The 12,412-nt window shown below is 44.2% G+C and overlaps 1 protein-coding gene across 3 annotated transcripts in view; it reads right to left on the bottom strand.

Moving 5' to 3' along the window:
- The window catches only part of klf12b (Kruppel-like factor 12b), a 38,649-nt gene that overhangs the window by 12,384 nt on the left and 13,853 nt on the right, over positions 1-12,412 (bottom strand). Inside the window, exons 2-4 of one of the 3 annotated variants that reach the window (XM_047156339.2) lie at positions 7,792-7,868; positions 4,288-4,426; positions 3,249-3,756 (exon numbers count right to left, since the gene is read on the bottom strand). In XM_047156339.2, coding sequence (XP_047012295.1) covers positions 3,249-3,756; positions 4,288-4,296 — 517 coding nt within the window. In that variant the 5' untranslated portion in view covers positions 4,297-4,426; positions 7,792-7,868. The remainder of the gene's footprint in view (positions 1-3,248; positions 3,757-4,287; positions 4,427-7,791; positions 7,869-12,412) is intronic. The other 2 variants (XM_017470460.3, XM_017470465.3) reach the window with 2 other exon arrangements.

Genomic DNA, 12,412 nt, shown 5'->3' with positions numbered 1-12,412 from the left:
GTTCCCGCCCACATGACTCCACATGCCGAAGTGTGCTTGGGTAAGACACTGAACACCGAGTTGCTCCGGATGTCAAGTCCTTACATGGCCGCTCTGCTACCATTGGTGTGTGTGAATGGGTGTTGAACCACAAAGGTTAAAAAAGTGCTATATAAGTGCAGACCCTTTGGTCCTATACTCCGTTTTATCATACACTTGATGGATTTCTTGATCGAGTCACCCACCCAGTCGATGTTATGAGTTTTATATTTAATTACAGAATCAGAAAACACAACTTTATAGTAATATACTGTAGCTGTTTTTCTATTTTGAAAAGTTACCATATCTGCTCTGCTTCTCTGTATAAGGCAGTTACTGTCATTTTTACACGCATACGGCGGTTTTCGTCTTTAACGTGACGTCTATAGCGCCACGCTCGCTATGGATAGGAAAGAGATATGATAACAACATTATTTTTGACCGAATTTACAGTAAGTCTTTATGATTCCAATTCTTGCCTTATCACTGCTTTATTATTATTATTATTATTATTATTATTATTATTATTATTATTATTATTCCTTCATAATTTATTCTTTCGGATTGTGTTAAACTCACAAAGTCATCATTGTAAAAAATAATAATAAATTATTACAAAAATTAAAAATGTGATATCGCTGTGCACATTTCTGTCGTATATCACCAGTTGCATATCTCTCTATCAGAGCCTGGGCAGAGTCAGATTGTCAGCAGACTCCATTTACACCCTCTCGCACACTCCTCCACCCATGCTGAGCTACAACATCTCCCCAGCCCAGGCAGAGCTCTGAGCAAACACCGCACATCTTACACCACACCAGATGCAATGTCTTACACCACATTCATCCAGCAGATTTTTTTATCTTCTGATAGGTTTCTTTTGTATGTCCCTCGATCCCGTATAAAAACGAAGGCGGATAGAGCTCTTTCAGTCTCCGCCCCTCTCTTATGGAATCCATTGCCACTGGATATCCGCCTCGCACCTTCTATTATCGTTTTTACAAAGCAGCTGACAGCGTATCTCTTCTCCCAGGCGTTTTAGTCTCATGTTTACTATTGTCTATTGCTTTTATTCTGTTTTCTATTTCATTTTGTCTTACTCCGTGCAGCACTTTGATCAGCTTTGCTGTGTTTAAATGTGCTATAGAAATAAAATGTACTTACTTACGTACTTACAAGGTAACGTACATGTAGTGACTCCCTGTAACTGCCCTGGGTGAACCCAGTGCTCAGTCCGTCAGATTTTATGAGTCAGTGTCTTGTCTCATCGATGATGCAAGAACGTCCATCTAGAGTATCTCAGTGGCATGGAGAGGACAGCCCTGGCTGAGGTGCCACAAACACTCAGCAGAACTTCTGACACACCCTCCCATTAAAGATTCACTGGATTCATTACTACAGCCTGCAGCGTGGCCGTCTTACTCAGACTCCTACTCTGACTAGACAGAGCTCAGTATAGTGGCCTGCTACCACACACACACACACACACACACACACACACACGTTCAGAGCCAACAGTGATCTCTACATTGGCTCTGCATTAAGCCATCCAATTTAGCTAGACTGTTGGTCAGTATGCTTCGGGAAAATGTCCATATAAAGGCAACGACAAAAGCTGAGTTCAAGAGAGGTAGTGAAGCAAACCCCAGGATTTCTTTCTGCTGTTGTTTCCAGCCTAAGCCTGTTTCCATGGCAACCTCACCAGAGACCGAGCTGTAGACAAGGGCACACAATTCCTTTTAAAATGATAGCCAACCTGTGTGTGTGTGTGTGTGTGTGTGTGTGTGTGTGTGTGTGTGTGTGTTTGCACGCTTTGTGATTTTGCCTGTAAGTGCCCCGAACTTGTGCTATCTCCCAGCTATATCACGGGCCGCCGCTCAGCTGACTCCACCCAAGCCTGACTCCATTTCCTCTGTGCTTCAGTACAGCTCCCTGGGTGGAGTCCGTGCTGCTTAAACAGCCACCCACCTTCAATATCCGTCCCACCCGATTATGCAAACTTTGTTTTTCCTCTCCTTCCTCCCCGCAAGCTGCGCCCAGCCATGCCCAGTCCTTTGGGACCAACACCAGTCCCGGATAAACAACTGGTTACTAAGACACGGCTCCCCCGGTGCCTGTCCGGAGCCGATCTTTGCTCAGTAGCAACACCCAGAGCCTGGTGGGTTTGGGCCAGATCTTCTCCGCAAGCCCTTCGCTTGCTTTAAAACGCAGCCCGACAGAACAGCTGGTGAGGTCTAGCGAGTTCGGGGGGAAGCTTGGCCTGAGACATATGTTTTTGATTAGCCAGGGTGGTGCAGGCCCGAGCCTGGTCTCTGTTACCTGAACTGGAGGCTAAAGCACAGGGAAAATATCACACTTAGGAGAAGCCATTTTCATCTTCCAAAATCCCCTCCCAGCTCACCAAAAACACATTAGTGCCTGGAGACACCCACACCACAAGAGAGTGCAGGACGTGGGTCTGTACGGTACTTGAGTTGGAGGCTGTTGACATTTATTTCTTCTTTTCATCTTTGATCTCGAGTGGGCTTTTTGAGGCACAAAGACCCGAGTCATAGACGAAGCAGGGCCAGACAGAACGTACACATCAGGACCTGCACAGGCGGCTGAGGACTATTAAGTCTATATCTACACATGTTCAGGAGATCCACAGTAGTGTGGAAGGAATACTAATGTCTAATCAAATACGTTTAACCTCACGAGGAGCCTCCGAGACCTTTCGAGAACTGACGCTTTAATCGTAAAGACTATGTTGCTCATACTAAACATACTTTCAGCTCACTCCATACTATGTGACGTTGTAGTATACCACTGTAGCAGAGTAATGATTTACGATCCCACTATCCAGTCTCACCCAGAAGAGGATAGGTTCCTGTCAAGGTTTCCTCCTCAGGGAATTTTTCATTGCCGCTGTCACCTCTAACTTGCTCATAAGGGATCTAAAGCTATAGTTAGATGCTCGTTAAGCTACTTAAGTGACAATATTGTTAAAATTGATATACAAATAAAATGGAATTAAATGTCAAAGGAAAATGTTTCATGCTGTCTGAGGAATCTTTGTATGAAATTAAGAATCCGAAGATCCTGAAGATGATATTAGTATGGAAAAGCGTTACGGACATTTCTCCTGACAGATTAAATAAATATATCAGAGTTTTTGGTGTTGGTGTCAGACCCTCTTAATCATCCAGTCTGAGTTAACATGACTTATACCGTGACAAGTGCTCCCTCACCTTTGCCCTGGTTCTTGGCCTCGTCCAGCAGAGGGACCATGATGGTGGAGTTGAGATGGTTGGAGGGCGAGCGCACCGCTGTAGTGTACATTAGCGGCAGGGACTGCACCACCACGGGGATGCGCTGCACCTGTCTGGCCAGTTTGCTGGGACTGGAAGGCGGCACTGGGTGGATGATGTGTAAATATGACTGGCCTCGGACCCCCGAGGAAGAGCCCACCAGAGGCCCAGGAGTCAACACCGAGGCCTTTCCTGAAGAGATGGAGGCGATGACAGAAGGCGATGACGATAAAGGCGAAGAGGAGGAGGATGGAGAGAAGGCCGAAGTGATGGGCGAGGCAGTGGACGAAGGAGGTGAGGACCGAGTCTTGTTGATCGACAGGTCCACGGGTTCTGTCTGAGTGTGAAAGTGCTCAGAAGAGAGCAGGTCCTCCGGTGGCTCTGCCTTCACTTTGCTAAGGAGAAGGGGCACCGCCTCCATATCAGGGTAGCTGTGCACTTTAGGGGACTGAGGAGGAGAGACAGAGACAAAAACAAGGCTATTAAGTCACATCCGAGCTGTTGTGCAGTATGCTTCAAAACAGGCAGCAACACTTATATGGGTATAAACACTGCAACACACAAACTTTCACCCAGATGAGCTCTCTCACACAGTGACACCATTTTGGAGGTTTAAGATATGACATCACAAGGCTGGGATGAGTGCCATTTGCTGCATTTGTGTCGCTCTTGTGCTTCTCCTCTCAATCCCTGTGACTCATCCCTCATGGCTCCACTCATATCTCCTCTCGAATCTGTTCTCCACCACTGCAAAAACATCATATGGGTCCAATTTCCTGACCCTCACTGGCACTGTCATGTGCCTCAGAGGAGCTATGTGTTAGTGGATCAGCCAGGGCGTCCCTCCAACCTCTCTTTCTCTCTCACACACATGCACTCTCTCCCGACGCTAATCCAAACATAACGAACCTGCTCAGGAGCGTGTCTTTTTCAAACATTTAAAACTCATACTTGCACGTGATATTTGTTGACTCCGTACCCTATGCATTTCCGAGACCGTTCCCAAGCACCGGATTTAACAGATCTTAAAAGGGCAGCAGGTCGGAACGGCAAAGGACAGGAACGCGAACAGTGCGGTCTGTCGACAGTGCAGTCTTAACTGCTATGAAGTGAGAGCTCTAAGCAGAGAGAGAGAGGGAGAGAGAGAGAGGGAGAGAGAGAGAGCGAGAGAGAGAGGGTGCAGGATAAAGACTGAGCTCTTGGACTCTCAGCTAATCAAGACAGAGCAGCACATTATCCACAGAAGGAAAGTTCTGAAATCACCATGGCAGCTGAAATGAACGTGGTGGTGGATAATCATCCCATCGATGCTTTCACGATCGTTTGAAGCCTACGAGATGTCGTACAGACCTGCGAATCACCAGCACAGTGAAGCAGCATCTCAGTCTGAAGCACGAATGGTGGCCGTTTTCAAAGGTTAGAGATCAGAGCCTACACTACGGCCACAAGCTCAGGATTATCACAAGTTTCCGTTAATGTGGAAGAGAGAAAAGCTCGTGTGATTCTCAAAACAAACACTAGCCTTTCACTCTGATTAGCAGGACCCCGTGGCTCACTAGGATTCATTCAACTCAATAGAAATCAATTCAAATGTTTTGACAGGTCTATTTTTCACATGTAAGCAGTGTGTGTGTGTGTGTGTGTGTGTGTGTGTGTGTGTGTGTGTGTGTGTGTGTGTGTGTGTGTGTGTGTGTGTTTCTCTCAATGCATTTCCAAAAAAAAGTTTTTGTGGAAGGTCAGTCATTTTTTTATTCCCATAAAAGGATATAAACAACCTGTTTACACTACAACTGAATGAGATTTGTGTGGCAGTCTGGGAAGACCCACAGACTGCAGATCGCAGACATCAACGCAAAATCAAGCAAACGCCGCAATAGTCGGAGGAACTTGCAATTTCCCAAAAATGACCACAGAGTTTCTGTAGTAATCTGTAGGGTCCGTGTGACGTCGTGACGACGCACATTTAGCCAAAGCCCTCGAGTACGTCCTGCTAAAAGGTCTCGTTTACCGACGAACCTCACGGCACGAGACAATCCGAAAGACAAAACAATTCTGTACAATTGCGATTTCAGACTCAAGTAGTTTTTCACGTACACACACACACACACACACACACACACACACACACACACACACACACACACACACACACAAAAGAAAAAACCCTCTGCGATTTGCAATGCAAATTTTGAAGAAAAAAGACGCAGAAAAAAATCTCCACGAAATCCTACAGCTTCGGCTAACGGAACAAAACTCACTGGATTAGTCAGGGATTATTTCAGCAAACTGTGATCTGTCGAGTTAACAGACGACGATGAGGCTGCTCTGCGTGGAGCGCTGTGAACGGCGTCGATGAGACTACGGACACTGATGCGGGAGATCATCGTGTTCATTAAGTGCATGCATTTATTTGATCTCGTATCGATCGCGTTTCATGACATGCTAGTTAAACCAGTGAACAGCAATGGCTTTCGTTCTAAAGTGCTAATCTTAAACTGTAATCGTGACTGAGATACATGCGACGTATTACGGTCCAGGAAAACCTACAGTGTAGTATAAATTGTCCAAACGTCAGCGTGTGATGGGTCTTCCCAGCTCGCCACACGCTCAGCCGCCGTGTCTAACTGAAAGATTTCACTCTGAGTGACTTGAAGCTTTTTTTTTTCATCTTACGGGCAGTGACAACATCTCTGGTTAACCACTCTTCAGCAGGACTATTTTACCACAGCCTTAGTTGCGAATGTGATTGTTGAATAACTTCTTGTATTCTTGAGCTGTGTTACAACATAGCATTTTTTTCTACAAAACAAAAGTGCACTACAATCAGGCAGGCTGTTCTAATCCAGACGAGGGTAGAGGCGCTTTAACCCTTTACCCATCTTCCAGTCTAGTGCGCTCCAGCCGATGTACTCTTACGATTCTGTATGCTTATCACCGAGGAGATCGAGTGGTTCCAGCCTCCAGAGAAGCATCCTCGCATCTCTCTACGCTGCATTAGATCTGAGCTGACTGCAAACAACAATCCACATTATCCACCCTGCGTGTTCAGCTCCGAAGCAATTTGTTTCAATGTGTTAACTGAGCAAACCATTACATTAAACGCTGTTAATTAAACAACACAGTACGAACGCCGTGCGGCCTGCGCGTTTACGGAGGTACGTATGATGTCGCTGTGGTCGGATAATAGGTCATTATGGGACACCACCGTGAAACCACGACGGAAAACTATCGTGAACCTCCTTCGGAATGCAACCGAAAATAACCTGCTTTGAATTTCAGCCAAAGTAACACTGGTCTAAATGAAGAGGTTTGTGGGAGAGACAAAACAACACACATGTCACATTTCCTTCCCTTGTTTGAATGTCATTTCAGCAGAAAGCAGAATGTCAGCCCACTGTTTCACATGCACTCCTCCTCACTCCTACCAGCTCGCTCTCTGTCTCACTGCGCTGCACTTGAATATGAGGCTAGGGTCTGAGGTGGAGCTTATTTATCTTAGCCTGTCGGGGTGAAGGCTGTCATTCCCATTCCTAGCTCAGTCTTGGCAAATCTCCACTCGTCTGAAGACCGCATCTGAAAGTTCTGGGATCCTGGCGTGGTGTGGTGTGTTGTGGTGTGCTGTCCTTTAAAAGCGTACTCTTCTCTACTCTGACTGTTTGTAGATAAACAGAAAGCTAGCGGTGGCAGTAGACAGTGCTTAAACAGTGTGCGAAATAAACCACCACACACACAGCACTACTTCCTTTGATGAAGTGCTCTGTGTGCAAGATCGCTTCTAATCATCACCGATTACTCATGGAGGAAATGCGTAGGATTGATAGACAGTATATTTATCTTTGTTCAGAAAGAAAAAGAAATAAAGTCACTAATCATAATAATAATAATAATAATAATAATAATAATAATAATAATAACACGCACTAGCATTTGTAGGAAGTGGAAAGTGAGTAAAAATAGAGTTAGTTTGTAGGTCATCTCACAGTTCAATATGCAGAGACATGTAGTAGAAGCAAAGGGAGTGACTGATGATATAAAAAAAATAATAATAATAATAGTGAAGAATGAGAGAAAGGAAGCAGTGTTTGTGTGTGTGTGTGTGTGTGTGTGTGTGTGTGTGTGTGTGTGTGTGTGTGTGTGTGTGTGTGTGTGTGTGTGTGTGCATCTGTGTCTGTGTCTTGCCAAGACGGCCAGCCTGGAAACCCTGAGAGCATTCCTGCTTCAGCTGTGAAACTCTCCCCATCCTACAGCTCCGTCAGGGCCATCAGGGCCATACCCCTCCCCACACTCTTTTGTACCATGCCTGGGAGTAATTAAGCGATCACAGTGAGAAAAACAAGTTTTCTTGTGTGTGTGTGTGTGTGTGTGTGTGTGTGTGTGTGTGTGTGTGTGTGTGTGTCAAAGCATAGGGGTGTGGGGTGGGACACTGGATAAACATGCAGAAAAGGTGATGTAGGGTGTTGTAAAAAGGCAACAGTTTCCTTACCCCTCTCTCAGATTCCAGAGGCTCTGCTTTGACTGCTGGCATTCCGTCAAGCATTAACATCCTGTTATTGATGGCGTCTATGAGGACAGAGAGAGAGGGGGGGGGGGGGGGGGTGAGATTTGAGTAAGTCGTGTTTACCATGACTAAGCACTCATATGTGATTCCTCAGCTTTTCCTCACTGAAGTGGACTGTGGTTCACACTGAACGGGAAACACTGAATACAATGGCGTGTCTGATGATGGCATGAAGGTACCGTGTGTAGTTAGTAAACAGCTTTATGGCCTGTAGTAAGAAAGCACATCTGTGATGGCATTTTCATTACACGCCTATTAAAATGGTGCACACAGATGGTTCTGTGCTATAATGGGATCATAGACGCAGGCTGAGACTAGCGTAATTAGTCTGGATCAAATGTAGAGCAGTTAAACATGTGGCTTACCTTTTCACAAACTAAAAGATTTGCCTGAAAGCATACTGCCTGGAGAACCCCGAACACCTCAGAGAAACAGATCACTTGGAACGTTACGTAGCATTGTACGGATATCGGTATCGTTACGGTAACGTTCAAAATAAATCTGCAACTTCGCTTCATGACTTCAAACGGAATTTGTTTGATAAGATGTTTTCGATTATTTGCAATGATTAATCAATCCATCCGTGCGTTTTCTTCTCCTATACAGGGTTGCGGGGGAGCCCGGAGTCTATCCAAGGGACTCGGGGAACGAGGCAGGGGACACCCTGGATGTGGGCCAGCCCTCTGCAAAACACAATCACACACGCATTCACGCGTTCACTACAGACAGTTTGGAGATGCCACTCAGCCTACAAGACACGTGTTTGGACCGGGGGACGAAACCGGAGTATCCGGAGGAAACCCCTGAAGCACAGGTTGAACATGCAAACTCTGCCACACGAGGCGGAGACGCTGATCGAACGCCCAGACCCGGAGGTGCGAGGCAAACATGCTAACCACTAAGCCGTCGTGCTCCTCGCAGTGATTCATTCTTTTTGCAAGAAAGAAAGAAAGAAAAAGACATTACCAGGAAACTGTAGTAAAGTGCACTGCCTTTGTAAGCACTAGTTCTCATCCAGGTGTATGTGTGGTTCAGCAGATTACTAATTCCCAAATTAAAATGTTCTAAAATGCAAAAATAAAACAAACAAACAAACAATAATGAAAAATCAAGCACATATAGTCCCAATTTCTACAACTGACCGATGTGTGTATCAGCAACAACATCAGCACTCGTGCACGACATGGACTCCCTAGCTATTTGAATAAAAACACCTATACGCCTGCTCATTCATGCAATTATCTAATCTTCCAAAACTGCGTAGTGTGCCCAATCTAGCGTCAGATTCCAGTTCTTGGCTGACAGGACAGGAACCTGATGTGGTCTTCTGCCGTTGTAGCTCGTCCGTCGCAAGATTCACTGTTTTATGCATTCTGGGATGCTTTTCTGCTCACCGCAGCTGCAAAGAGTGTTTATGTGAGTGACTATATCGCCTTCCTATCAGCTCAAACCAGCCTGAGCATTCTCCTCTAACCTCTGACCTCTGACCTCTGAGCTCTGTCGTCAGGTCAACATTACCTGAAGTTCCTGACCTACATCTGCATGATTTTATATATCGCGCTGCTGCCGTATGACTGGCTGATCGGAAAACTGCACGAGCGCTCAGGTGTACAGGTGTTCATAAGAAAGCGTCCAATGAGTGCATCGAATATAAACATGGCTCCAGCTTTCTCATATGAGTCAACAGCATCTGAACATATGACAGACCGTAGAAAGAAAACAACCTTTGTAACAAAAAAGTTCCATAATGTCCAAGAATTGAGATTTTACACGTTTAACCTGAGCAGAAGTATCTCTAAACTATCCTATCGACTCACAGATCTCTCACTTTCTCTCTCTCTCTCACACACACACACAGGGAGAGAGACATAAATACACACACACAGAGACAACAGAAAGACAGCAGACTGTCTCATAGAGCCGCTTCGCTATAAAAACCGCCCTAGGTGGCTTTATTTTGGAACAAAAGGCTGCAGTCTTTATACCACCGTCCCCTCTGGCCTGAGCTTCACTGTAAGAGGCACTTGAAACACAGAAAAGTGAAAAACGCATCCACCTCCCGGCCACGACAACTAAAGACAAGCAGCGAGACAGGTTTAATGAACTGGTAGAATCTGATTACAAGCTAATATACTTCTCAGAGCATAGCCACAGTGTGAAGATGAAATGGTTTAGTAGTCCCACTGAGGCCATCACTTCCTCCGTGTCTACTCAATTTGTCATTTCTAAAAGCGCCGAAGCATAGAAAGCACATCTACATCAGAAGAAAACCGACTGTACTCAGTAAAGTCACAGGACGCATTCATTCTCACAGCTTTTGAAGCCGATTTAGCCAATTTTCCATCGCATTAAAATGTATAAAGAATGAATTAAACACAAGTGATATTCTGATGCATCGTATTCTTAATTTAGGCTCTTGTCCAGTTGGGGGTTTTTTTTGTTGTTGTTTTTTTAGGTCATGAAGCAAATGAGAAAATAATATCAGGTATTAATAGTAATCAGGTAGGTGACTATGATAAGTTCGTTTGACCCGAGCAGAGCTCACGTAGTCTCCACGGTGGAGTGGAGATCAGAGGACGAGGCTGTATCTTTTAGGCACGAGACCTTCATGGAAGGAGCCAATGATAACAATGCTAGTGTGCCTCAGGAGGAGGTGTCCTGAGGTAACCCACTCCCTTATTATTTTAGCAGCAGCATATGAAGAAATGCAAGCATAGCAGATATGCTCTGAACATCTCCATTACAGTTCACTCCTGGCATTGACCAGATCCAGATCAGCAGATCGGCACGCGGAGAGCCACGAGCTAGAGCATGAACCCTAGCACACTAGAGTGTGAAATTAGTAATTGCCTAATTGTCAGCCAGCCAAATGACTCAAAGCCAGATCTACTAAAGCAATTAGTATGCGTTAATATGGTTAACACGCCTGCGTTCTATAAAAGTGGTCAATAAAGAGGTCTTGCCAAAAGAATACGAGCGGTTATAGATTGACTTTGCTACATCAGGTTAATGAGCCAGTTGGCTCTATGCTATTACTGTACACGACCCAAACAAATTTAAAGCAAAAGAACTTACAGTCTTTCCCCCATGAAGCATTTCCATGCAAAAAAAAGTGGAAAGTCAGAGCGAAAAAGCTGGAGAAAGTTAATGAAATGGAAAGTGTACTAAACTTTGGGCAATCAACAACAGGCATTTTTTTTTTTTTTGCACATCATTTCGTCCAACACCTTATTAATTAATACCATGAGTATTGCTTGAAGTGTTACTGCCAGGTGTGTGCCTTTCCACAGAAATGGGCAGCTTTTACACAACCAACATGAGTTGTTTTTTTATTCATTCTGAAAGATTTTTTTTTTTTTTTTAATCGTTACAAAATGTGTAATAATTTCGGCACCGTTTTGGGGTCGTGTTAATTGGGCTGCTTTTGTGAATAATATCTGGCAACATTACTTGTAATTACTTAGTAATGCTAATACAACATTGCTAACGACAAAGTCGTATATGTGTATATGTACCCTGTCTGTGTGTGTGTGTGTGTGTCTATATATATATATATATATATATATATATATATATATATATATATATATATATATATATATATATATATATATCCCTTTAGTCCTCTCTGTCTTTTCAACATCTCACAGCTGGTTCAACAGAGCAATTTACTCCACACCAAGAAGTACATTTAGTAGGCAGCTCCAGGTGCGGTTTTTATGATGAGCTAATAAATTCATAAATCGGATGTTAACGTCAGACGCATTGTGAATGCATCTTGCAGCCACATCAAGTGGCATTTTGCACTGTGCCTCCTGACGTACATACGTCTGTCCCACAGTCTCTTGTTATACACAAAGCATGTTCGCCCACTAATGTGGCTGTAGTGAGCATGTATTGTGATGAGGATGTCTTCAGGTAGTGGTGGACCAAGATGATGTTACCATGGCAACCTAAGTTCTGAGTGCTGAGGTTTGCTGTGCCTCTAGATCAAGACATGAGCTTTACCAGTGACCAGAGAGCTTGCTGTCTGACAGGCAGCTGCTTTTATACGCCTGCAAACAAACCCTATATTTGTCATCCATTCACATCATATGCCATCTCACGCTCCAACAGTAATGGTGATTGGACGGAACAGTAGACAAATGGGGAAACCTCTGGCTGAGCTAACCACATAAACACCCCACAAGACATCTCCAATGGGAAATCAATAAGGAGAACAAGCAGTCGGTTGTTTCACAGGAAGTGATTTAAATGCATTATTAACATAACTGAGTGGAGCACTGTGATGTTAACTATTAGCTTTTTTTTCCGTCTGCCTGGAGTCCAATTGATTAAAACTTCAAAAGAAGGAGACAACTATAGGAAATTATCATAATTAGCCAACACACAAAACAATTATTAAATTATATATATATATATATATATATATATATATATATATCAACAAATACATGCAAAAAAAATGAATGGCTGTAAATGGATGTGCTGGATTTACTTTGTGCTGCAGTGATTCCCCACTTAGTACAGAATCAGGGATAAAGCG

This window comes from Ictalurus punctatus, chromosome 6 (assembly GCF_001660625.3).
Source record: "Ictalurus punctatus breed USDA103 chromosome 6, Coco_2.0, whole genome shotgun sequence".
NCBI classification, from domain to species: domain Eukaryota; kingdom Metazoa; phylum Chordata; class Actinopteri; order Siluriformes; family Ictaluridae; genus Ictalurus; species Ictalurus punctatus.
This window is presented reverse-complemented; position numbering and strand designations above follow the sequence as displayed.